The 27,984-nt window shown below is 37.9% G+C and overlaps 1 protein-coding gene across 3 annotated transcripts in view; it reads left to right on the top strand.

Annotated features, from left to right (window-relative positions):
• Positions 1 to 3,235: 3,235 nt before the first annotated feature.
• Positions 3,236 to 27,984, top strand: part of LOC111151269 (mediator complex subunit 13) — a 104,061-nt gene continuing 79,312 nt past the window's right edge. For 2 of the 3 annotated variants that reach the window (XR_002640847.1, XM_022509144.1), the window contains exons 1-3: positions 3,236 to 3,385; positions 5,440 to 5,674; positions 14,108 to 14,276. Coding sequence is in view for 2 of the 3 variants with exons in the window: in XM_022509144.1 (XP_022364852.1) it covers positions 3,320 to 3,385; positions 5,440 to 5,674; positions 14,108 to 14,276 (470 nt within the window). In the remaining variant the exon portion in view is untranslated. The remainder of the gene's footprint in view (positions 3,386 to 5,439; positions 5,675 to 14,107; positions 14,277 to 27,984) is intronic. The other variant, XM_022509146.1, reaches the window with a different exon arrangement.

Below are 27,984 nucleotides of genomic sequence, written 5' to 3'. Positions count from 1 at the left end.
CAGAGCCTGATGCAGGGCTCATTCCCAGGACCCTGGGATCATGACCTGAGCCGAAGGCAGAGGCTTTAACCCACTGAGCCACCCAGGCGCCCCGGCATGGGCATTTTTAAAATAATGTGCATTTAAATGTTTTTCCTCTTTACACTTTATTGCATCTTCCAAATAGAAGATACTTTTTTGTATCTTTTTTGGACAATGTGTGTATACTGTTTTAATTTCCATTACTTTTAAAATTGCAGAAAATAACGTTTTAAGGGAAGGTAGGTGGTTACTGACATGTTCTCTGCGTGTTAACATTGATCTTTTCTCTTCTCCTCGTGATATTTCCATTCCTCTCACGTTTGGTGTCCTTTTCCTCCACTTCCTTCTCCATTCTCTCTCTCAATTTCTCTCTTTTGCTTTTTCACCTCTCTCTTTCTGTCTTGCTCCTTTCATGATCTTCTCTGAGATGTTTTCCCCCCGGGTCTTCTTCCCTTGTCTCCTATCTCTCTCTTCTTTTCGAGAAGACTGATAGTCTAAAGAAAGGTCAAATGTTACTTTGCACCTGGTAGGTTTCAGGAGATTCTAGCTGCATCTGGAGGTCCTGAGGAAGGTGCTCAAGTTGGGGGCCGAGCAGTGAAGGGAAAGACTTCTAAAGAGGAGGGATATGTTTTAGATAAAAGGTGGGGGAGGATATTTCAGAGTGACAGAAGCAGTGGGAACAAAGGTCTGAGGATTCTATCAGGGAAAGAGAGATGAGGAGAGGGGTTCTTACCTTATGGGGTCTGAGGATTGCTGTCTCCTGGTGCTGGCTTTCAGAAAGGATATGGACTTCAACTGATTTGAGCTCCTGGATTAAATTAGTCTTGGTTGTATAACTGACTTTGATATGTGGCCTTTGGATCTGAATTGGGCTTAATAAGATTTAACTGCTTCAAAGGGCTTTGTAAGAATTCATTTTATCCTTCAAATCTGATTTCAAATGCTACCTACTTTAAGACACCTTTTCTGATTTTGGTGCTCCTCCCGCAGAGCTCTTATTGTGCCCTAGTTGATACATACCTTATTCAAGCAATTACCTCCATTGTATTTTATCTTATTCTGTTGGAAGTGTTTCCTTTATTGCCTCTCTTCAGGAATCTTGAGGGACAGGCAGGTATCTTATTCATATTTGTATCCCAGGCCTACCAAAGACCAGGAACACACTCAGTTGAGCACGCAGGTGCTCAATAATGATTTTTGAAAGTATTTTAATAGCTAACATTAATAAGCACTATGGTAAGCCCTATACCTACACTGTTTCATTCATCAGACACTTTAGGAGAAAAGTACTTTTATTATCCTCATTTTACAATAAGAAAACTGAGAGAGAAATTAATTTCATTTTGGACTAAATTTTACTTTGAAACCAATGAAACAGTGGCAGAACCTTTTCTACAGGCTTTAGGCTTCGAGATTTGGGCTCTTAATCATCATGGATGAATGAATGGGTGGATGAGGAATGCTTTTCATTCCATGGCTGAAGAGGTGACTTGGAAGAGTCCATCATTTTACAAAGGCAATTATGATGGCAAGTTATGGTAAATCCTAACTCACTAATGTTTCTAACTTTTAAATCACCTTTACTTTTACCTCTCTCCTTTCTTCCCTTACCTCCTCCCTTTCCTGCGGTCTCTCTCTCCTCTCCAAAACTGTCAAGGAGAATGTTTGAACTCATATACTGAAGTGTAATCTAGTGTTTTATAGGAAAGGGAAGTAACATTTGGTTCCCACTTCTTACCATTCATTCATTTGCAAATTTACAAATACCAAACACCTACTGTGTGCTAGTAAGCTTTTTTTAAGCACTAGAGTTATAGCTGTAAGCAAAACAAGGTTCTGATTCTCAGGGAGATTACACTAGTGGCACTTTACATACACTGGTTCAATTCCTCACAATAATCTTATGAGGTAAGGAAGACAGCAATGATAGATAACTCTTAGCAATGCATATCTGTGTCAGGCACTGGGCTACGTGCTTTATTTGTATTAACTCAGTTATCACAACACTCCTGTGAGATGGGGTTATGTTTTCCCCATTTTACAAGTGAGAAAACTGAGACACAGAACTGACGCACTCAAGGTTTGAACCCGAGCAAGTGTGGCTCCAACTCCTAGGCTTGTAACCATAAGGCTATATTGTTTCTCATACATTTCTTTCTTAATCTCACAACTTTTAAGTGTTCAAGTTCTGTCTCAGATCGTCTGACTCCCAAGCTCAGGGGTTTGCGAGTGAAAATGCCTGGGAATTTTTGCAACACTTTCTCTTCCGACGAAATCAAACTGATTTCCACGTAATTCTCCGATTTCTGATGTGAACCCTCTTGCACTGTAAATTCACTGGCAAGGAGAACGGGCCTGGGACGGGGTCATCTTACACTGGCTGGGGCACCCAGCAGATGGCGCTATCTTAGTAGCCGCCAGCTGGCTGTCCGGTCCCCAGGGCTCACCGCCTCCGCCGAAAGCTTCCCGGCCCTCTCTCACTCCCCTCTCTCTCCTCCTCCCCACGGAGCCCGGGCCCACGTGACCTCAAGGCGGCCAATGGGCGAGCAGAGAGGGCGAGCTGGTCCCTGTGGCCGCCATTAAAGCGAAGGGAAAACCCGTGAATTCGGATTAAAGGGGGAAAAACACCGCCCGCTGGGCCCACAAAATGGGGGAGACTACGGCGTCTGGGCGGTGAGGCCGCAGTAGAACAGACATCAGGCCAGCTTGGCCCAGGGACGACACGAAGACATAGCCAGAGAATGGTCTGAGCCCGCAGACGCCGCCACCACCTCCGCCACTGAGGAGATTCTGGGCTTAAGGACATCGCCGTTGCCGGGCCGGGGGCCTGGGCTTCTCTCCCGGTTCTTGCCCTTCCTGCCCCTCTGCGGGCGCTTCCCCTCCCGGGAGAGCCCTCCAGGGCTTGGACTCTGCCCTCTCGGACTCGATTTTAATTATTTATTGTGTAATTTATTATTTTTTCTTGTGAAAGGGGCACATATCTCCTCCGTCGCTCAGAGAGGCACGAGCGTCCGCGGGCTCCGCGGCGGCCGCAGTCCGGCCCGCGGGGCAAGCGCGGCGCGGCCCTTTCGCCGGCCCTGGGCCCCGGGCGGCTAGGTGCCGGCCGGGCGGCGGGGGCTGCTCGCGGCGGCGGGGGGGTGGGTGGGGAGGGCGGGCGGCCCGGCGGCCTCCTCTTCCACCGCTCCCCCAACCACCACCCCCCCGCCCTCCCCGGTGTCTGTGTTTCTCTCTCTGGTCGGAGGCGGCGGTAATGGCGGATGGTGGGTTGTGGCGCCGGCGGCGGCTGCTGTGAGGGACGATGAGTTCCTCCTTCGTGCCGAACGGGGCCAGCCTGGAAGATTGTCACTGTAACCTCTTCTGCCTGGTGAGTGCAGGGGCCGCGGGCGGGGGCCGCGGCAAGCGGGGCGGTGGGGGAGGGGGCCGCGAGGTGCGCCCTTGGGCCGTGGGGGAGGGGGTCCGGGTCTGATCCAGATGCCCGAGTCCCTAGGCTAGGCCCAGCCGGAGCCGGCGCGGCGGCCGAGCTCCGCACCCACCCCCTGAAACAGGTTCGTTCACCCACCATCCTAGACTCTGGTTAAGGAGTGCAGGCTTTTTTTTTTTTTTTTTTTTTTTTTTTTTTTCTTGTTTCCGACTCTTCTTCACCGTAGTCTTGTCTTCAACTTGTGCTCCTATCTGGCAGGACAGTCACATTTTCCTCTGTGTTTCTTGCTTAACTATTGCTTTTCTCCTTATTGACCATGTATCCCTTCTTAACACTTTCCATTATTGCCCGTTCTCCCAGTGCCTTTATGCCTCACTCTGGTAATTTGGTTTCCCCAATAAACAGGACACCGGAACTTATGTACTAAAAATCTCTTCGTTTTACATTTTCTAATGAGTCGAACTAACGGAAGATTAGTTTCTCCCTTAGATGAGTTAAGATCTCTCTGTGAAAATCAGTAGATACCATTTCATATGTTTTCTCTTTAAACTTTGAGGACATTTTGCCATTTTGACAATTTCTAGCCATCTTGCTTTTATTAGAACATTATGTTTGTGTGAGTGAAACGGGCTAATGGAGGTTCTGTGGTTTTGCACTAACTTTTATTATTATCATTACTTTTTTGTATTTGTTTTGCTTGTATTTTTAGAGTGCTTTGAGCAGGCTGCTCCTCCTTTTATTGAAAACTCTAGGGAAGCTGGATGCAGGAATGACAATTGTATAGGTTGGCCCAGTTCTGGGAACGGCCACAGTTAAGACTTTGAAAACTACCAACTGTTGCAAATATTTAGTCCTCTGTTGGACAGTAGCTTAGCTCCGTTCATGATTTAAAGTTTCAGTGACTTTCTTTTTTCATTTTTTGTGTGCTAGGAGAAATACTAAGAGAGTATGTGATAGGTAAGTGAACTGAGTGGGCGGAGCACAACTAGTTGGCAAGTGTAAACTGCCAGTCATGTATCAGCAGTTTCATTTTTGGCACCTTATGCTTTGCACCTCTAAGTTAAAGAATAATTGAATTTCTTCTCTTGAATTTCTTTCACCGTTCCAAATTGGGATTTTTAATGCCGTCTCTTAGAAAATGTTTTCTTGTATAGTGTCCATTAATCAGCATCTCTTCAGATGCAGCAAAACATAACAGCAGGTTTTACATTTGTCTTCTTTGACTCTATTTTTAGTACTTTTAAGATCAAGTTCTTTGAAAGTAGATTAGTACAAATCTGACAGTTCTTTGTGAGCACCTATTTCACTTTTCCTAAAAGGGATATGTGAAGAACTAACAATTTTTTCAGTTATAGTTCACATTTCTTTTCATTAGAGCCATCACTTCTATACACATGAAATGATGAGTCTTTTTTTTTTAAGATTTTATTTATTTGACAGATCACAAGTAGGCAGAGAGGCAGGTGCAGAGAGAGAGGGGAAAGCAGTCTCCCTCCAGAGCAGAGAACCCTATGTGGGGCTCCATCCCAGGACCCTGAGATCATGACCCTAGCTCCAGGACCCTGAGATTATGACCCTAGCCGAAGGCAGAGGCGTAACCCAAGTGAGCCACCCAGATGCCCTGAAATGATGAGTCTTTAAAAATTAATTTTCTGTTACATGTTTGACACCAGGGAATAAACATGACCAGTTGGAACAGAACTTAGAGGAAATGTTTACTAAGTGTGCTGTATTAAAGTACATGTTTATATTTAACATTGTTAAGTTTCTTTTATTTAATTTTATTTTTCTTTGGGACACATTTATTGCTATTCAGTGACATGTCAGTGTTAATAGTTTGGCTGTTGAATGATCAAAGAATCATTTTTTTTTGTCAGCTGCTTTAATATCTTACGTATATATTGAAAAATCGTAATGTCTCAATGAAATAAGGAGCTTTAAGAGAAACTACTATTGATTTTGAATATGCGGTAATAATCATGCTTTCTTTTCTTTAGGCTGACTTGACGGGAATTAAATGGAAAAGATATGTATGGCAAGGCCCAACTTCTGCCCCTATTCTGTTTCCGGTGACAGAGGAAGACCCCATTTTGAGCAGTTTTAGTCGCTGCCTTAAGGCAGATGTACTTGGTGTTTGGCGGCGAGATCAAAGACCTGGAAGAAGAGAATTGTGGATATTTTGGTGGGGTGAAGACCCCAGTTTTGCTGACCTAATTCACCATGACTTGTCAGGTGAAAGCAACTTATTCTTTTTTTTTTTTTTTTTTTTTTTTTAAGATTTTATTTATTTATTTGACAGAGAGAGCACAAGTAGGGGAAGCAGCAGGCAGGGGGAGAAGCAGGTTCCCTGCCAAGCAAGGAGCCCAATGCAGAACTTGATCCCAAGACTTTGGGATCATGAGCTGAGCTGAAGGCAGACAGAAACTTAATGGACTGAGTCACCCAGGCGTCCCACAACTTATCATTTCTAACTAATGATATATAGCAACATTATATACTTTTCCTAAAAATCATTTATATTACAAATTATGATTTTTTTTTTCTGTGAAACACTGTTAGGTGTTAAACCAGATAAAAATTTAGCTTACTGTTATATTTCACTGTGGTTGTTTTATTTTATGTAAATTTATCCATTTTATGGCAGGGTTTAGCCTTGAATAATTGTTCTTTCACCACCCAGCTTCCTTGTGAATTTCTTGCAGACAGGGAAGGCATGTTACTTAAGAAAAATGGAATGGGGGAGCATAAAGTTCCTGACAAAGTCATTTGCAGGCACCTGTAATTCACCATTTGAGTCCATTCTGCCACTGCTCTCTCTTGTATGAATATGCAGACAGTTGTAGGAGTATCTAGAAACGTTGTAACTTTTTCATGTGTTTTTTCAAGTTATATATTTTGTTGTTAATTGTGGTTGTATTAACATATGAAAGCATATGTTAATTTTGTTATTTTTTTGAGAGTGATTCTTTTAGATATTGTTCCTTCAAAGACTGACTAAAATGAGACTAGTGCCAACTTGTTTAGCTTTTATAGGACATGGAATCATACTCTGTAAAGTTACACAGAAATAATTTTGTTATGAACCTATCAGTAAGACTACTTAGGACCAAATACTACTTTAGAAAGAGACTATCTCTTCATGTAGTCAGTGAAGCTTGTGCTTGCTTTAGACTCTTAAGAGTCAATGTTAACTGAATCTCAGGATAGTAATGTAAATGATTAGTTATTTGCTGCAAGGTCCATGGACTTCAGCAAGATGTTTGGTAATGATTCTTGCTTGACAGGTAAATTTTGGATTTTTAGATAACTAAAAAAAAGCATTTTTATTTGAAATTGAGTACTCTGAAGTTTCTGTTACTGTCCATTTGCCTTATAAGACCTATTTTATTTTTGGATATAATGTAATCCAGGTGACTGTCTGAAGACATTAAGAACACTAATGTTTCTGTAGAAATGTATGTGTTACATTTGTTTTGATAGTTCCTTTTACCTTCTAATGAACAAAGCCTTTGGTGCTAATCTTTATTTTTGAGAGTGATTATAATTCTTTTCTGATAAATGCTTTTTAGCTTTTCTGGCTTTCCTAAGAAGATCTCTGCTGGAGATATTTGTCCTTCCTTCTGAATATGGTCTGAGTATGCAGTGTAGTTCTAAATATGTACAATGATGTCTTCACATATGTATGTGTATGTATAAGTATATGTGTATGCACACACACACGTGTCAGGATATGACATTTCTCTATTAAGCTTGCAGGCTTCCTTTTTCCTTCCATTGACTTTGGTATGGTGGAATTATTTTATTCTTTATTTTAAGTGGTCATAAAGACCTTAACTAAAATGTTTGGAGACTGTTTTAATGTTATTGATAAACAATGCGCTATATAAACTAGTTGATAAACTATATACTATATGAACTGTAATGCTGACTTGGGGATTTCAGTATTGATAAAGTTGGCAGAGCATTTGAACAGACCATTTCCCCCCCAGATTTCATGTAATACATTTTGTAGAATCAGATAATTTTAACAGATGTGTAGTATTTAGTTTTACTGTAGTAGGACTGTTCTTTTCAAAGCCTATTAAAATTAAATGTGAGCTGTCTTGATATATATTAAAACACTATGTGGATTTTCCCCCCTAAATTATGAATTAAATATGTTTTCTCCTAAAACTGGGCTACAGTTTAAAAAATTGCTTCTGTGGTTTAACTTTGCTTTTTTTGCATAATTTTAAAAAATGGTAATACCTGTAGTTTTAAAATACTGATCTTGAATGTGAATGAATATAATTTTGGAAGATTAATTTAATTGTTAGATTTTGCTGAATGCCATTGAATGATAATTAACTTTGAAAAACTTACCAGAGTGAAAGAATTGAAATAGCAAAGCAAAATATATTGGGAGTAGTATATATAATCGTAATTACCATTCCAAAGCCTGTTCTGTACTGTTTTAAACGATGTTTATAGTCAGTAGTATTTATGTAATGTTTTAGCTTTTTTCCTCCCTAACTTGTCATTTACTTCAGAATGTTGTTACTTATATCAGACCTATTTTAAAGAATGACAAGGTCTTTTCAGATGGAGTATATTTGTCTCGCCCTTTTCTTTGCTCCAGGGATACCGTCTGCCTCCCTTTTGGGATAATTAGTCTGCCTCTGTCTCTCTGGCTAACCCCTTTTTCATTTCTTTCCATCTGTGGCACTCTATTCCCTTCTTTTAAGCTCCCCTGAGAAGAGAGCAGCTGGACAGTAGGGGTGGCATCAGCTGCAGGAGGCAGTCCTGAGTTCCAAGTGGAGGTGTAGCGCTGAGGAAAGGGGAACCGGAAGGACCCAGGTGGTAACTAAAAAGCTGGTTAATTTAGTTTGAGTTTGCTTTTTGCAGGCACAGGCAGTGCCCTTCTGTTTGGCTTAGCACCTACCACATCTTGTTACTGAAATGTTTGTGATTATGGTGTTATTTCCCTTCTTGATGAGGGAAAGAGGGAAGGCATTCTATTTTGCAAAGAGTAGAATTCTGTTTTTCTTATTAACTGAAAGATCCAGTTATAAAAGTATAGAATTGCTTTTGCTCAGCCTCTTTTTTCTTTCATGTCCCCTATAGTGTATTTTAAAAAATAAACTTTTAATTTAAAATTGTTTTAGATTTATACAGAATTTGGGAAGATAGTATAGTGAGTTCCTGTATAACCTTCACCCAGCTTCTTTTATTGTTACTACCATGTATTGTGTACATTTTGCACAACTAATGAACCAATATTGATGCTGTTATTAACTAAAGCCTGTACTTTATTTGGATTTCCTTTATTTTTACCCAGAGTTCTTTTTCTATCCTATGTTCTCATCCAGCATACTACATTTAGTTGTGGTGTCTCCTTAGGCTATTCCAGATTGTGATATTTTCTCACACTTGCCTTGTTTTGATGATCCTTGATAGTTTTGAAGAGTCTAAACAGGTTCTATGGTGCATTTTAAATTTTGCCTGTCTGAATATCATGTGGCATGTGTTTCGGTCATTTTCATTTCAAGTGTAGATGAGATATAGAAACAATGTAAACTTAACTTTATTGCTAATTGGTGAAAATCTGTTAACAGCAAACCAAATCTAATTTGATACATACTTTAAACCCCTGTGACTTGTTTTGTAGCAGTAGCAGTCAGTACTGTTTAGTAATTTGCAAAGACCTAACGATTTTTGGGTTAGAAGTTTTGTTAACTAGTAATAGCTTAACTATAACAGTCTAGGGAGAGATTTGTTCAGAATATCCCTTGAATCCCAAAGCCAAAAACTTTTTTTTTTTATTTTAACTTTTTTGCTTTGCTTCCTCTAAGAGAATGGTTAGTTGAATCAATATCATTATGTTTTGTAGAAGAAGGATTAGGGAACAAAACTCTCTGATTATAGCTTTTTAAATTTTATTTATTTATGCATATTTTTTAATTTAAAATTTGTAGCAGACCTCATTTAGTGGTTGTATGATAGAGGTATAAAATCGGTGCTGGGAAAATTTTAACTTAATTCCTCTGGTCATAACTCTCTGTATAATAGATAGGTCTGATTGGTTCTTTTAAGTGTACTATTAGTTTTCATCAAAGCAAGATTGTTTTATTACCATTAATGTGTCCTTGAACGAGAAGAGTTTTTGGGTATTTTTCTTTTGTGCCTTAACCTTTTTGGAACTTTATTGCTGTCATTATTGGCTTTTAGTCCTCCCCTTAAGACAAAAATAAAAATAAAAACTACTCCCTCTCATGAGGTTGCATCTTTAAAAAAAAAAAAAAATTATAGCAAGCTAGACTGCGATGAGACTCTTTGAGAAAACTGATACCTTGAGAACTAAAAAACAGACTCAGGCAGGGCTAAAAATATTTGTTATTTTTTCTGGCTCCTGTGGTGTATATATGGGATTTTAGTAACTTGTCCAGATACTTTCATTATACCAGAATTTCGTCATAATACTTTTAAACTAAATGGGCCATTGGTTGCTCTTAGAATTTAATTTTAGATTCTTTTATTGAAGGATGTTAATTATAGTGGAATTTTAACCTTAAGTGGCAGCTGTAAGAGGATTGAGAAACAGATAAATAGCAGCCAAGTATAGGAATCTAGTGTCAGCCAAATTAAAAAAAAATTGTTATGTGCCCCAGCTGGCCTAAAGGGAGTTAATTCATTTCTATCTTCTGTTCCGTAGTTTACTTGTGACCCAACTTTTTGTATTATCTAGTCTTCTAGGGACAATTTTGCTTGCCATATTTCTTCTATGTACTGCCCATTTTGAGCAAAAACATACATCTTTTAACTTTTCAAATCAAAGATAATTATTTTATCAACATATATTCAGGGGATTTTTAAACCAGAGGTTTTCAGGTTTTGCCAGAGATCAGTGGTGCTGCCAGCTTAAGGCTCTGAGTAATATTTGTTGAATGAATGGCTTTGAAAGAGCAATTATTATTTAAGACAAACACTGATTTAGATATTTAAACATTTCTCTTTATTCTCTGAGGAAATTCCGGTATTTTCTATAATTTTTGACCCATTCATTATTCATTAGTATATGTTGTGTTTTAAAAGCTTGGCAGAATTATTTAGGAAAAGATACCTTTTTTACTGGTTTATTACTGTGGAGTTATTTAAAGATGTCAGTTCTGAGAAAAATGTTGAATGCGAGTACTGGGTGTATCAGCTTTTTTGTTTTTTTCATTTTTTTTTCCACTCAGAATTATTTTGTTGACCGATCACATAGTTTGTGTCATCACTATAACCTATCCTTAGGAAGATTTTTACGGTAATCAAATTTAGCATTTGAACTTTTGTATTGTTTTCTTCAAATATTTAGTAGAAAATTTTCAGGTAATGACGACAAAGAGTTCTAATCTAAGAGTTCTAATGAAAAAGTACTATGAACAAAATTGAATCTATTATCTTTGGGGATACAGAGACAAGAGGAGAAAAACATTTATTTAAATGCATTAAGTAGACTTTTTCCATGAGGCTGTGGTTGATTAAATTCACAAGAGCTAGGTAAAGATTTGCCATGTGTTCCGTCTATTCTGTTCTCTGTTAAAATACTGGTGTTGAAATTTAGGGGCTGGTTTTAATTAGTGTAAGAGGTGCATATCACTGTTTTGGGTGTGTTGATTGTACCATTTCACTTTTCATATCTGAATTCACATGTAGAGAAATACTTTTGCTATGCTTATTATAACATCAGGATATTAGAAGCTTGGCTGAGGTAGGCTCTTATTTCTAGGTGACCTCCCCAGGCCCCCCACACACCAAGAACAAAACAAAAAAATCATCAGGCTTTTCGTTGAACATTATTAGGACTTATTTCCTCAGCAGTGAAAAATGGAATTGTTGCTTAGTGTAATAGTTGCTTAGTTACTTGCTATAGGTGAAGATAACAGATATTTGTTGGCTTAGAAAACCCTAACAGGTGGTCCCTTCTTTGTTTTATGCATAACTCCCATTTAGTGTTAATGAAAATTGTGGGTGTTTGAGGGTATAATGTAAAATGAGGATTGAGTTAACCTAAATTTCTCTACATAAAAGCATTAAATTCACCTGATTCCTTAGATAAACTTTAGAGCAATGAGGGAGAAATGCTTGAATATTAGTACTGACTGAATTTTTAAATTATATTTAGTATTCTTAAACTTTCAACTTCAGGTTTAGCTGAGATAGACTTTTAAAATAAAAATCTTCAGAATTTTATGTAAAAAATGTATGTAAGTTACTGTATTACAGACTTCTGTTATTCCAAAAACTTTTTTATTTACTCTTTGTGGGAAGAAGACAGATTCATTATCAAGTTTTGAATGAACAATTTTCTGATATTCGAAGTTTATAGTAACTGAACAACTTTGATATGTAATGGTAACAACTCTGTGTCTTGGATATGGATATTTGTGGCTTTAAAACCTAAAACTAGTTAAAAATATTTTGGCAAAGGTTTCTTGTGTAGGACAAATGTTATAACCATTGTGCTTCTCAGAAGGTAAGGAGTTTTGAGGTAAAGAGCAATAAAAATAAAGTATACTTAATAGATTACAAAGAAGTGAAGAACTGGGAGATATTCCCAGCATAACTGGAAATTAAAAGCATGTGTATTTTTTATCATAAATCGCAATTTGAGGTAAAACTCTTAATGTGACTAATTTTGAAATGACAGAATCTGATTAGGCTGAAAGCAGATTAAGATTTTTTTTTTCTCAGTAACTCACAAATATACTTGTGAACTAGACCCTGAAATAATTAAAGTGAAGTCACTATGTGCCATGTCCCTTTTCTTCTAGCCTACTGTTTTCTTTAATAAAGTGAAACTTGTTAAGTTTTGGCTTTATATGGACATATATAAGGTTGTCTACAATATAATAGAAAATAAAACCTTTTTCTCTTTAATATTAATGATTTAAAATTATTCCAGCCCTCAAGTATTGTCACTTTTTGACGTTTACATCATTTTTTTAAAAGCTTACCTTTTTGGAAAAACAGTTGACTTGAAAGACTTGCCTAATTTAGGAAACAATTTAAAGAACAACATAAAATCAACATTAACCTTTGTAGTTGCACAAATTTCTAGTGCAGTTAAAGTCCACTGTCACTTTGCTTTTTAGTCTACCCATTTATTGTGTAGATTATGAATATAAATCATGTGTCCCTCTTAATACATGCTTCTGCCTTTATTCAGAGGCATCATAGTTTATTATTATTCTTTGGATATAGTGGAGACATTTTTAGTGTTGAATTAAAGATTTTATCATTTATTTTTTACTTATATTGAAAGATGACCTGTATTTATAAAATTTTATATATTTATATTTATAAAATTTATAAAAATTTTGTAAAATGTTTATGAAGGTGTATAGGAATGATATAAATTATATTTGAAATAGTAAGTTAAAAGCTCAATTATCATTTGTAGCAGGATTCATTGGATGGTTTGTTAAAGATATGAAATGGATAGAGAATAAATTTTTTTGAATTACATCTAGACTTAATTGAAAAATAACTATGTTAACATTTTTTTGTTAAGCTGAAGTGGTTAATAGATGGGCTGGCAAAATTGAGGCTGTATAGTTAGTAGGGTAGTTATAACTTTGTATTGAAAGTTCTATTTTTTTTTTTTTTAAGATTTTATTTATTTGATAGAATACGACCAGGGGGAGGGGCAGAGGGAGAAGTGGACTCTCCACTGGGCAGGGAGCCTGATGTGGGACTCCATCCCAGGACCCTGGGATCGTGACCTGAACTGAAGGCAGATGCTTAACGACTGAGCCACCCAGGTGCGCCAAGACTTAAATTTTAAATACAACGTCTGGGGCGCCTGAGTGGCTCATTCGGTTAAGTGCCTGCCTTTGGCTCAGGTCATGATCCCGGGGTCCTGGGATGGAGTACTGGGTCTGGCTCCCTGCTCAGCGGGGAGACTGCTTCTCCCTTTCCCTCTGCTGCACCCCCTGTTTGTGCTCTCTCTCTATGTCAAATAAGTAAATAAAATCCTTTAAAAATGTAAGTCTTTATATTTTAAAATTTCTTCAAGTGGGGATCCTATATTGAATAGTAATCATGGGACTCATTTGGTTGAAATGAGACCTAAGGTGGCCAATAATGCATCCCTTGTTGGGCTCTGTGCCACAAGCTTCCTTTTTATTCATCACTTATTTTTATAGTTGAGTCATGGATTAGAATGCTGATGGACCCAAAATATTATGAGTTAATTACTAACTGGCTAGGTTTTTTTTGGCAGGCTGAATGACTGGAGGAATTAGGACAAAGTAACTATCAAGTGAGCCAACTTAGAAATTGGCATCTTAGGTAGAGTACCTAATGTTTCCCAGCTTAATACAGATGTTCTTTGCATTGATACAGAAACCAAACCAGTATGTTTGCAGTATATCATTGACTTTTTACGCGGTAGGAAAATAGTTTTCAGGTACTTTGATGGAATACATGACACTTAACGTGTTTTGCTCCTTATGGAGTAACTTTGAAACCTGATTATTTTAAAGTCTAGAGATACATTGAAGTGGTGGTAGCTCAGTATTCTGAGGTTTAGTAGGGTTTATGTCGTAGGGTTTATGAATTTAAACCATAACACTTTTTACTTGGCTCTGAGTAGATATAGTGCCACTACTTTACTTTTTGTTTCTTTCATTTCTCTTGTAGAAGAGGAAGATGGAGTGTGGGAGAATGGACTTTCCTATGAATGTCGTACTTTGCTGTTTAAAGCAGTTCACAATCTGTTGGAACGGTGTTTAATGAATCGGAACTTTGTACGCATTGGCAAATGGTTTGTAAAGCCTTATGAAAAAGATGAAAAACCTATAAATAAAAGGTAAGCTATCTTATGTAAACTCTTAACATTTTTTGGGATTTGTAATTTTTATAGCTTTACAGAAAATGTAGACTAAAACAAGCTGTCATATAGACATATGCAGGAGGTTAACTTCAGCAGAGTACTGTAAGTATTCAGTTTTCCTTGACTACTTCATCCTTTCTTTTATGCATTTTAAGAATTCTCTTGAAGTGGGAATAGGCTGTGTGTCTAATGACCTAAATTTTGGTTTGGGATGATAGAAAAAATGTGGAATGAAAGCAGAGGCTTAAGCAATGAAGTATACTTTTTTAGTAGTAGTGCAAATATATTTACAGTACTGTTAAAATTAAGTAACATTAATACTTATTAAAGATAGTGATCTGTAGTTGTGTTTTGGATTGAGTTAACCCTCTCATTCCCAAACCTCTAATTTTGCTTTAATTAAAGTAATTTAAATTTGTGTTTTTCTATATAAGACATATTTACTCTTGGAGTGTAATTTGCTTGAACTTTGAGTTAAGCAAATTTATGACACTAATTTGTAGAATAGTTGCAGATAGAGACACAGGAGACTTTAAGATAATTTCTTTTCCTGTGTAGTTAAAAGCTTTAGATTGCTGGAATGCCTGGGTGGCTCAGTCGGTTAAGCCACTGCCTTTGGCTCAGGTCATGACCCCAGGGTCCTGGGATCGAGTTACGCATTGGGCTCCTTGCCGGGCAGGGAACCTTCTTCTCTCTCCGCCTCTGCCTGCCACTCTGCCTGCTTGTGTGTGCGCCCTTGCTTTCTCGCTCTCTCTCTGACAAATAAATAAATGAAATCTTAAAAAAAACCCCAAAACTTTAGATTGCTACCATTCTGTTTTATTTATTTATTTATTTTAGGTTTTATTTATTTACTAATTTGGGGCAGGGGAGAGAATGTGTGAGAAGGGGGAGGGGCAGAGGGAGAAGGAGACAGAGAATCCCAGGCCGACTCCCCACCAAAAGCACAGCCTGACTCAGGGCTCTTTCCCATGACCCTGCGATCATGATCCAAGCCAAAATCAAGGGTTGGATACTCAGCCGACTGAGACACCCAGGCTCCCCAGTTCTCTTTGATTTAAATATGATACAAGATATATAGTCTCTTAGAAGATTTGGTCTTAAGCACTAGTTAAATTAGTGAGGCTTGAAGAAAGATGAAACCATAAGATGGGATGTGAGAGAAAAGGCAGTTTTTTAGTTTTCCCAGAAAGATGTGAGGATATGAAGGAAACATTTGGTTATGTTGTATCATTGTTTTTTGTTTGTTTGTTTTTTAAGATTTTATTTATTTGTCAGAGATATCACAAGTAGAGAGGCAGGCAGAGAGAGAGGGAGAAGCAGGCTCCCTGCCGAGCAGAGAGCCCAACAAGGGGCTCTGTCCCAGGACCCTGGATCATGACCCGGGCTAAAAGCAGAGGCTTAACCCACTGAGCCACCCAGGTATCCCTGTGTTGTATCATTGTTGAGATGCCATCTTTTATGTCACTTTTTAAAGTATTTTTTTGAAAAGATTTTATTTGAGATAGGGAGCACATGGGGGGTAGGTAGAGGCTGGGGAGGGAGGGGCGGATGGACAGGGAGAACCAGACTCCTGTCTGAGCGGGGAGCCTAGTGTTAGATTCGATTTTAGGATCCTGGGATCATACCTGAGCTAAAGGCAGGTGCTTAACCTGCTGAGCCACCCAGGTGTCCCCATCTTTTATGTCTTATGTACACACTGTTTTCAGTGTGTATGAGTCTTCAAACTTTTCTTTTTAGTTTTAAACATTTTTTTTTTTTCAGATTTTATTATTTATTTGACAGAGAGAGACAGTGAGAGAGGGAACACAAGCAGGGGGAGTAGGAGAGGGAGAAGCAGACTTCCCACTGAGCAGGGAGCCTGATGACCCTGGGATATGACCTGAGCTGAAGGCAAATGCTTAACGACTGAGCCACCCAGGTGCCCCTCTTTTTAGTTTTAGTAGGATGGATGAGTAGATAAGCCTGGACAAATCAAGGCTCTTTCATTTTCTTTCTTTTTGAAAATGAACATAAATCTTTATTGTCAACAAAAATATTGTACAAGTTAGGAATGAATTCAGTTGCAAAAGAGAGAACACCTAACTACTTGGCTTATGTAGGAATTGATTTTTCTTGGTAGCAAGGAGTCTGGAGATAGGTAGCCCAATACTGGTGGGTCTGTTCAATAATGTCATCAAGGACTGGTATCTTGGAGTTTTCTGTGATGTATCTTTAGCCTTTAGCTTTCATCCACTTGGTCCCCAGGAGTGTTGCCTTTCTGGATTTCACTCACAGTGAAATGAGATAGGAAGAGGAAGGGAGAAAGCAAGAAAGGGTGACCCTTGGATCAGAAAATAGGTTCTTCCCTAGAGACTTCAGCTGACCTATCTTTGGCTACACCAACCAAGAGAAACAAATATTTTTTATGTGGGAGGGAGCATTGCCTCTCTGAACAAAATAAGGCTTCTGGTTTGTAAGAAGAAATGGAGAAGAGACATTAAGTAGGCAATAAGAAGAAGGGGAAATAAATGTCAGGTTGGTAATTAGCAGTATTCACCATATACATTAATAAAGTTTTAAGAAGTCGAGCTGATAACTGAGATTTAAAATGATAAAAAGCTGCCATCTGACCACCAAATACTAGATGTGCTCCTCAGAGGCATTCCCTTTTAATTCTTTTAACTTAATTTACCTATTTAGAAATTTAAAAGTAGGGCTCCTGGGTGGCTCAGCTGGTTAAGCGACTGTCTTCAGCTCAGGTCATGATCCTGGAGTCCCAAGATCGAGTCCTGCATCAGGCTCCCAGCTCCATGGGGAGTCCATGTCTCCCTCTGATCTTCTCCCCTCTCATGCTCTCTCTTTCTCAAATACATAAATAAAATCTTTTTAAAAAATAAAATTTAAAAGTAAATAACATGCCGATTCTCGAGTTTTTAATTATTTCAGTTATTTAGTATTAACCTATTGACTTTTTAAAAAATATTTTATTTATTAGAGAGAGAGAGAGAGAGAGTGCAAGCAGGGGGAGAGGGATAGGGCGAGAGAGAATCTCAAGCAGACCCTGTGCCGAGTGTGGAGCCCAAGCGTGTGGAGCCCAACGTGGGCTCGATCCCATGACCTTGACATCATGACCTTGACATCATGACTTGAAATTAAGAGTCAGATGCTTAACCAGCTGAACTACCAAGGTGCCCCTATATATATTGACTTTGATAGTTTAACTATTTTACATTCTTCCCCCTCCATGCCAACCACTTGTATACACTCCACTTCCTTTGTTTCTTATCTTGCCAATAAGTTTATAAGAGTTGGTAAAAACAATAGCTGTTGTTTATACTATGATTATATAAATACTATTTGTAGCCGAGCCATATAGTATATTAGAATTATGTTCCATTTTCTCTGTATCTTTTTGTTTTCTTCAGTGTTACGATTATCTTTTTTTTTCACTTAATTATCTATCTCAGATGTTGGTGAACTACTACTCCACAGGGTAAATATAGCCTGCCATGTGTTTTTGTAAATAAAATCTTACTGTAACACAGCCATTTTCATTCATTTATAGATTTTATGCCTGCTTTCATACTATAGCAGAATTGAATAGATGTGATAGGACAGATGGACCCACAAAGCGTAAAATCGTTATCCTATAATATTTACTCTATGGCTTTTTGCAGATGAAGTTTGCTGACCTCTGATCTAAGTACCTATTTGTGATCTAAGTACCTATTGGTGATTCCTTCCTAGAGGATCTACCAGAAAGAAAATCTCGCCTCTCTACCTTTAAGGAGTTTGTGTAATCTGTTGGTTTCTTTTTTCTTTTCTCTCTTGTTAATTAATATCTCTGTTTGAACCCTTCATTCTTCTGTTCCAGTTTGGACTGGTTGTTTTATATAGGCTTGTCTCACAGCAGTCATCTTGCGAATTCCCTTTGCCTCTCTTTGTTAGATTCCTTATTTCCTAGATCTTATAGATCTCATGTTTGCCCTTTTTTGGGGGGGGGGGTGTCTTACTATTTTGGTAGTGCTCATCCACCAGTAGTTTCCTGAGAAGGGAATACATGACAAGTAATATTTTGGGGTCCTGAATATACGAATTACCTCCTTTTCTACTCTTGAGGCTTCTGGGCACTAAAATGGCTGGAAATTCTATTTGTATGTGAATAGCTATGAAGTAGCAGGCTTCAGTAGATTGATTGGTCAAGGACCAAGTCATTTTATTGGGTGCCTGTTGCCCAGCTGTCTGTCTGTATGTGTCCCTCCCCACTCCCATCCTCTTAAAGTTAATCATTTTTCCCAGAGGAGTCCTTCAGGATCCTAACTAGGGAATATAAGCTTGGCTGTCAACATTTAGGGAGCCTAAAAGGTAAAGCAGGCTATCCTTATATATTTATATTAGGGAAACACTATACTTCTATGGTATTTAGATTTTCACTTAATTCTTCTTTTAAATACATCATTTCAGCTGTATTTGCTATCTCTTAAGTGTCGAGTTCCTGTTTCATCCAATTTAAAGTGAACTTCTAACTTTTCTACTGATAGGGAATAATGTAAAGAACCTGTCTGCAGGATAGAGAAGTGGGTCTAGGAGTCTGACTTAAGAACTTACTCAAGAACTTTCATTCCTTTTGTTTTTGGTTGCACCATGCATCCACTTTCAGAGATCTACCAGTATCTTCACTTTTGTGCCTTTCTGGGATTTTGTGGTTTTGATTTAGTTTGCATCTTGTTTTTTTTCTCCCTTAGGCTTTATCTACTAAGCTAGTTACTATTTTTGCCTTTCTTTGTTAGCTGCCCAAATTTTGTGGCCAGTATTTGTCTGCTACCTTCACTTGTACCATTCTCTTGCTCTTTTGCTCTCTATATGGAAGGTGTTTCACAGAGAAGTAGAGGTAAATGAATGTGTTCAATGAGCCATGTAAGATACTGGAAGTATCTTTATTTCTCTTCATGAAGGAAGCTTTCTTTCTTTTTTTTTTTTTTTAAAGATTTTATTTATTTATTTGACAGAGATCTACAAGTAGGCAGAGAGTCAGGCAGAGAGAGAGAGAGGAGGAAGAAGGCTCCCTGCTGAGCAGAGAGCACAATGTGGGGCTCCATCCCAGGACCCTGAGATCATGACCTGAGCCGAAGGCAGAGGCTTCAACCCACTGAGCCACCCAGGCGCCCCTCTCTCAACTGCTTTTAATTACGGTTTGGGACTACATATTTTTCCATTGAATTCAGTGGAATGATAATAGGCATGTAGATAATGACTGGATTATAAATTACATTTCTGTCCCATTATGAGGTGAAACCATTTAGGGCCATATATACTATTTTTGTTTACTGATCCAGTCACTTTCTGTTGAACTTGCATAAGCTTTTTTTTTTTAATTTTTAAATTTTACAGACAGCATCTGGGAGTAGGGGGAGGGTGAGAGAGAATTTTAAGCAGGCTCTAGGAGCCTGACACAGGGCTCCATCTCACAACCCTGACTGAGATCGTGACCTGAATCCAAATCAAGAGTCAGATGCTTAATTGATTGAGCCACCCAGATGCCCCAAGAACTTGTTTAAACATTCTTAAAAAGAATTAATACAGTTGTCTGGGGCAGTGGGTGACTCAGTAGTTAAGCGACCAACTCTTGATTTCAACTCCGGTCATGATCTCAGGGTTAGGAGATTGGCTGCTAAGGTTCCATATAAGGCCTCTGTGCTCAGTGGGGAGTCTGAGATTCTCTCTCCCTCTGCCCCCCCACCCCCACCCCCCCTCCCCCCGCTCATGGGCTCTCTTGTGCATGCTCTGTAAATAAATAAGTAAATAAATCTTAAAAAAATACAGTTGTCAAGGAAGGAAGTTGGTATTGTGAAACTGGTTTCATTTGAACAAAGGAGAAAATATTTCTGACCTTTTCTTTCTTCTTCCTTTCTTTATCCCCCTTAAATATAGATTATCATCTAATAATGTGGATTTCAGTGTAGCTAGTTGTCTGATTAACAGTTTTCAGGGACTGAAAGAGAGGAAATGGAGTTAAATCTAGTGGTATAACTAGGTTAGCTGTAAAGAACCCTTCAACTGTATAGGTAATTAACCAAGAAATTTAAGAAGTTATTAGGGTAATTAACACTAAGAAATTTAAAAGAATTGCTTTTAAATCTGCCATCTTCAGGTATTATTAAAAGAGTGGACAGTGTTTTGTCTTAACAGTTTAGATGTTTTCCTGCAGTGTAGGAAACTAGATCAGATGCAGTTGCTGTGTTTGCTAGTGAAACCACAGGTAAATGGCTGTAATAAGTACCAATGACTTACTGTAGTTTTAAGTATTATCTCAGTAAAAAGGCATCACAAACTTGTGATGTTTAAGTGTACATTAGGATAAGATTATTTTGAAGAAGAACCTAAGTTTGTGCTTCGTTGGCTTTTTATCATTTAAATTTATTATAGCAGTTGAGCTGAATGGCCAGTTAAGTTTGTTTATTTAGTAAGAGTTTTAAATGCTTATAGGAAGGTACACAGAGTAGAAAGATATTAATAAGGATTTTTTTAAGACTGTTGGTTTATGTCTTCCAGTATGAATTTACATAGGAGGTCTGCTAATTAAGTGGCAGTTGAGATTGTATAGGAGAGTTAATAGGGGACATTTAATATATAATTTTACTCTGTGCCCTCAACTACAGATATAGCCATATAATTAATTTCTGTGGAAAAAAATGTATTGTTCCGTTGGTAAATCTGCTTTGAGTTTTTACTCTACTGTTTAACCTCAATTTTATTTATTTTTATTATTTTTATTTTTTTAAAGATTTTATTTATTTATTTAACAGAGATCACAAGTAGGCAGAGGGGCAGGCAGAGAGAGAAAAAGGGAAGCAGGCTCCCCGCTAGGCAGAGAATCTGATTCGGGGCTTGATCCCAGGACCCTGGGATCATGACCTGAGCCGAAGGCAGAGGCTTTCACCCACTGAGCCACCCAGGCACCCCTAGCCTCAATTTTAAAAGACAGTATAGAATATCTGTATATCATGTATATATCTGTGTGTATAATCACATGTGTATGCAAATAGGATAGAATAAATTTTTGCTGAATATAACAAAGGAGATTGGATCAAATGTCTGGTTCTGTATTTTTTTTTTTTTTTAAGATTTTATTTATTAGAGAGTGTGCGTGTGTGTGTGTGTGAGAGAGAGTGTGTGAGAGGGGAGGGAGAGAGAATCTCAAGTAGACTCACACTGACCGTGGAGCCCCATATGGGGCTTGATCCCATGACCCTGAGATTATGACCTGAGCCAAAATCGGGCGTTGGATGCTTAACTGACTAAGCCACCCAGGTGCCCCAGGTTCTGTATGTTCTATGCCCTTATTTTGGGTTCTGGAGTTAAGGGTTAAGTGTTAGCAAAGAGTCTGGCCCACAGGAAGAGATTTTGGTCTTGTGGGATGAAGCCGGTAAAGTTCACAGGAAGGAGAGGAGTAATTCCTAAGTATTCATAGAGTTAATTGTAACTAGAATATTAGGGCAAAATAAGGACATTTAATCCTTACCTATTTATTTATTTTATTTATTTATTCAAAAGATTTTATTTATTTGACAGAGAGAGATTGCAAGTAGGCAGAGAGCTAGGCAGAGAGAGAGGGGAAGCAGGCTCCCTGCTGAGCATAGAGCCCAATGTAGGGCTCAATCCCAGGACTCTGAGATCATGACCTGAGCTGAAGGCAGAGGCTTAACCCACTGAGCCACCCAAGCGCCCCTATTTATTTTGTTTTTAAAGCTCTTATTTGTTTGACAGAGAAACAGCAAGAGGGGGAACACAGGCAGGGGGAGAGGGAGAGGGAGAAAGGCTTTCCTCCAAGCAGGGAGCCCGATGGCAGGGCTCGAGTCCAGGTGCTGGGATCATGGCCTGAGCCAAAGGTGGACGCTTTAACAACTGAGTCACCCAAGCACCCTTTTTAAAAAAAATTTTATTTTAATTTTAAAGATGCTTTAGATCTGTGCTGTTCAGGATAGTAGCCACTATTTAAATTTCGATTACTTAAAGAAATAAAATTACAATTCAGTTTCTTAGTTTCACTGGCTACATTTCAAGTTCTCCTGGACTAGTGGCTATTGTATTGGGTAATGTAGATATAGAGTATTTCCTTCATAGCCGAAAGTTCTTTTGGATAATGTTATTTACACCAGAGCCTTTCCCTTATTATTAAAATAATACTTTAGGAGCTTTACTAAAGAAGTTGGTCAAGGTTATTTTTGTTTTTAAGGCACTAGATGAAAGACTATACTTTAAATTTCACCCATAGAACTGTGTTTATCTTCCACTACACCTTTGGCTTTTACACAGTTCTTTTATCTCTAATATTTTAATTAAATGTGAGTAATACAAGATTTAAGTTTCCTCTAGTTACATTATTAACCATTTTTATATAGCTTTAGGATTTCCTTTGGTTGGGTTCCTTAATACCTTTGAAAACTTGAACTTCTAGGGAAGCTAAGAGCAATCATTATGTTTTCTAAGGACTCATTTTCTTTCTTCCTGCCTTCTAAGGTAGCAGTGTCCTGTAAAAATACAATGTGAATCACATATGTAATTTTAAATCTTCTAGTAGGCACATTAAAAAAGGTAAAACAAAAACCCAGCTGAGATAAATATATTTAGCTCAGTATCTAAAATATTTTAGCATGTAATTAATTATGCAAAGAATATTAGTGAGATATTTTACTTTTTTTAAGTAAGTTTTTTAAGTTTAATGTATATTCTATACTTAGAGTACATCTCCATTTGGATTGCCCGCATTTTGTGCTGAGTAGTCATATATATATTGGCTGTTGCATTAACAGCATCTCTAGGGCTTCAAGCCCAACTGAGCTTGATATAATGTTTATTGGTAAAAGATGTTTTCTAACCGGGGCACCTGGGTAGCTTAGTTGATCAAGTGTCTGCCTTTGGCTCAGGTCATGATCTCAGGGTCCTGGGATTGAGCCCTGCTCTCCCTATCCTCCACCACCACCCTGCTTGTGCTCTCATGCGTGCGCTCTCTTTCTGTCAAATAAATAAATAAAATCTTAAAAAAAAAAAAAAAAAGATTTTCTAATTGGTCTTCGAGTCCTCTTGGAATTGTATTCTAATATTTTAAAAGATTTCATTCATCCATTTATTTTAGAGAGTGAGAGCATGAGTGTGCAAGCAGTGGGAAGGTCAGAGGGAGAGGGGGGAGAGAGAGAATCTTAAGCAGACTCCATAACCATGAGGAGCCCAGTGTGGGGCTTTATCCTATGACCCTGAGACCGCCACTGGAGCTGAAACTAAGAGTCAGACGCCCGACTGACTGGAGTCACCCAGGCACGCCATATGCTAAATTTTGAGTGTGATCTAGACTCTAAAAGATAGGGGAAACCTTCACCTTATCTCAGGGTACCCACTATTTGCCCAGTTGGGCATAGTTGCTGTCTTTTTTTTGCCTCTCTGCAGCCTATGTTGGTTTGTTGTTAATGTCTTATCAAGATTATTATGCATCCTATTTTCTGAAACCTTAAGTGATGATATAATAGTACTTATGACCCATGAAATTTCTCTGATGCTTGAGTCATGAGGATTTGCATGATCAGTTGTCTACATTCTCATGCTTTCCAGAAACATTTATGAGAAAAATGAAGTGCTAAGACTTTACTTTTTTTCCTCTCTGTTAAGCTTTTCTTACTATCATTTCTTACATGATTTTTGCCATAGACTCCTATAAATTTGTCCTTTTGAACTATTGGTTTCAGATATGAATAATAATAGGGAAGTTTTGTTCCTGAAGGGGAGAAGGTAGTGAGAAACCTTCGCTTAAGCAGAACTGGCCAGGCTCTGTTTAGAATTAGGGCTTAACATTAACTCATTTCTTACAACTTTGTTCCTCCAGTTTTACAGTTGGTAAATCTAAAGCACAGAGAGGCGAAGTCACTTATCCAAGGTTATATAGCTTGCTAATAATGTTGGAGTAGGGTTATAGGGCATGAAAAATGAAACAGATTTGGGACCCTGTAGACCAACTGTACCTTCTCTTCCTACATCTTTTTTTTTTTTTTTTTTTAAAGATTGTAATTTTTTGAGAGAAAGGGAGTACGCATGTCCACAAATGACTGGGGGGAGGGCACGGGAGGAGGAACAAGCAGGCTTCGCCCAGAGCAGAAAGCCCAATCTCTGACCAGGGGCCTGGGATGATGACCTGAGCCAAAGGCCGATGCTTACCCAACTGAACCCCCAGGTGTCCTCTGCCTACATCTTTTTAAAGTGATAGAAAGTAGTAAAACAATACTTAAAAATTTCTTATATTGGGGAAATACAGCAATATAAAGAGTACTTGGAGAACACTTGAAGCTGTAAGCCGGAATATCATTGCTTTCTAAGGATTCTTTACTGTGTAGTTTAATATGTTCACTCAGTGAGCAGAAGTATATCCAAAATTCACAGATGAGGTTTTCTTCTGGATTTTAATAAAGGTCTCTTGTTCATGGAGGTATGTTCAGAATACCTAATGTTGAAGTTAATAACTATAAATTTAAAAAACAAAAATGTTATGAGAGGTACAAAAATATAGATGAATGCAGTAGTGAAACTTGTTGGGATGTGGAATACTGCTGAGATTCAAAAATACTGATGCCCTTTTTTAAATTTTGGAGTAGAGCCTAGGCTTTGGAATTTTAAAAAGATCTCCAGGTTATTGTGATAAAAAAGAGATTTGGAAACTATTGAAATTAATGGGATCATATACCATTTTTCATTATGTTCAGTGGCATTAAGTATATTCACCTTGCTGTCCAGCTATCACCACTATATACAGAACCTTTTTTCATCATCCCACATTGAAAATCTGTCCATTAAAGAACTCCTTATTTTCCCTTTCTTTCAGCTGCTGGTAACCACCATTCTACCTTGTGTCTGAATTTGTTTTATTTACTTTATATAACTGGAGTTAACATAGTATTTGTCCTTTTGTGTCTGGCTTATTTCATTTAGCATAATGTTCTAAGGTTCTCATTCTTGTTATGGTACACACCACAATTTCTTTTTTTCATTTTGGGGGGATGGGGAGGGACAGAGGGAGAGGGAAAGAGAATGCCAAGCAGGTTCCACACCCAGCACAGAGCCCTGGCATGGAGCCTGACACAGGGCTCTCTGTCTCACAACTCCAAGATCATGACCTGAGCTGAAATCAAGAGTTGGACACCTAAGCAACTGACCTATCTAGGGGACCCATAATTTCATTTCTTTTTAAGGGTGAATGATATTCCATTGTATTTTTCTTTTCTTTTTTTTTTTTTTAAGATCTTATTTATTTATTTTGACAGACAGAGATCACAAGTAGGCAGAGAGGCAGGCAGAGAGAGGGGAGGGGAAGAAGCAGGCTCCTTGCTGAGCAGAGAGCCCGATGCGGGGCTCGAACCCAGGACCCTGGGATCATGACCCGAGCCGAAAGCAGAGGCTTCAACCCACTGAGCCTCCCAGGCGCCCCTCCATTGTATTTTTATATTACATCTTGTTTATATATTCATCGGTCAGTAGAGGATTGGGTTTTTCCACTCTTTGTTATGAATAATGCTGTTTTATATATTGATGTGCGAATTTCTTTCAGATCCCTGCTTTTAATTCTTTCGGGAATATATTTAGAAGTGGAATTGTTGGATCATACAGTAACTCTGTGTTTGATTTTTTATTTTCTTTTTTAAGGAATTGCCATACTTCTTCATAGTAGCTGCACCATTTTACATTCCCACTAGGAGGGTTCCAGCTTTTCCACATCTTCACCAACACTTGTTTTCTAAAATGTTTTATTTAATAATAGCCATCGTATGGGTTGAAATGGTATATCATAGTTACGATTTGCATTTCCTCACTGATTAGTGTTGAGCATCTTTTCATGTCCTTGGTGGTCATTTGTATATCTTCTTTGGAGAAATATGTGTTTAAGTCCTTTGTCCATTTTGGTTAGGATGACAACGGTTTTTGTTTTGTTTTTGAGAGAGAAAATGCTCTAGCAGGGTTTGGCGATTGAGGGAGAGGGAGAGAGAATCTTAAGCAGGCTCAGTGCCTAGCATAGAGCCTGACACAGGGATCTCATGACCCTGAGATCCTGACCCGTGCTGAAATCAAGAATCAGACACTGAACCAACCAAGCCAGGCAGGGGCTCCAGGAAGACTAGGGTTTTAAGTCAGCATTGTCTTTAGTTTTAGGATTTAAGACAAGCCCTTTAACTTCTTTGTGCCTTGAGTTCCCTAACAGCAAAATGGGATATCATCTTTCTGTATCTACCTAACAGAAGTACTAAAAATAAATTAGATATGGCCCCTGCTAAAGCAGTATACATATTAAACTTCTGTATGCATAATTGGGTTCTTACAAAACCCCTTAGAGACATACTTTTCGCTTTACGTCAGCCAAATTTTTCTGATTTAAAAGTTACGATGGCACTTATTTGTGGAACATAAGGAATAGCATGGAGGACATCAGGAGACGGAAGGGAAAAATGAAGAGGGGAAATCAGAGTGGGAGATGAACCATGGGAGACTATGGACTTGGGGAATCAAACTGAGGGTTTTAGAGGGGAGGGGGGATGGGGAAATGGGGGGATGGGTAGGCTGGGTGAAAGGTGTTAAGGGAGGGCACATATTGCATGGAGCACTGGGTGTCATATGCAAAGATTGAGTCATGGAACACTATGTCAAAAACTAATGATGTACTGTATGGTGACTAACATAATAAAAAATTATATTAAAAAAAGACATTTCAGTATACAGTAAAAAAATAATAAACAAATGTTACTATGGTCAAATACTCATCGGGCATACGGAAAGGCTATATTGGACCTTCATCTTAATGGGCCATGGTGTTCGTATATACCAGATTATATTTATTTTTCTAAATAATATTTACTAGACTCTAAGTAATATACTTTAAAAAATATTTTCCAAATTATAATAATCTTTTTACGAAAATTTTTAGTCACATTATTTGCTTTTTATGTCATGGCAAAAATCTATTTAGAATATCCTTTTTAATTCTCATTTAATATTTTACATATGAAATGAAACAGTTGGAAACTGTATTTTTAAGAACTATACTTCACTGATTAAAAGCAGTAAGTAGGACGATACAAGATTCAGGTTTCCTAGCCTCTTTGTCTTTTAAAGATAAAGAACATGAGACTGTTTTAGGTGGTTGCTTATACTTGCAAATGTTCTTGGAAATATTTGCAATTCAGATTTTAAAATCTATTCAGTTACTGAATAAGCACACAGCACTCATAATCATTTTTATAGAATACTTGGTCCCTAAAACCAAGTTGTAATTTCTCTGTGTAATAGGTTATTCTTACTGGAGTCACTTTTTAATAAATGTTTTCTTTTGACATAAGTATTTTTAGTTAGTAATTCCCCTTTAAACTCAGAATTTTCCCCTTTATTGAGAAATATTTGTCTTCTGAAGTTTCCTAAAAAGTTTTTTACCATTGTAATGGTAAGAAATACATAGTCATTCTAACCAGTTGAATATGAATTTTTCTTAACTTTTTTTTCAGCATTTTTTCAGAATTTATTACCTTCTTTTTGTTGTTTAGAGAAAGAAATGCTTTGAAAATTGATTTCTGCTTGTTTTATGTCAATACATAAAATGGGCATATCCTTCTCAGAAATTAAACATTAGTGGTTTGCTAAGACAAAAGTACTATTTAGGAATTATATATTTATA

Source organism: Enhydra lutris, unplaced genomic scaffold (assembly GCF_002288905.1).
Source record: "Enhydra lutris kenyoni isolate GAN:26980312 unplaced genomic scaffold, ASM228890v2 scaffoldscaffold26, whole genome shotgun sequence".
Taxonomy (NCBI): Eukaryota; Metazoa; Chordata; class Mammalia; order Carnivora; family Mustelidae; genus Enhydra; species Enhydra lutris.
The sequence above is the reverse complement of the archived record's forward strand: the minus strand, read 5'-3'. Positions and strand labels throughout refer to the sequence as shown.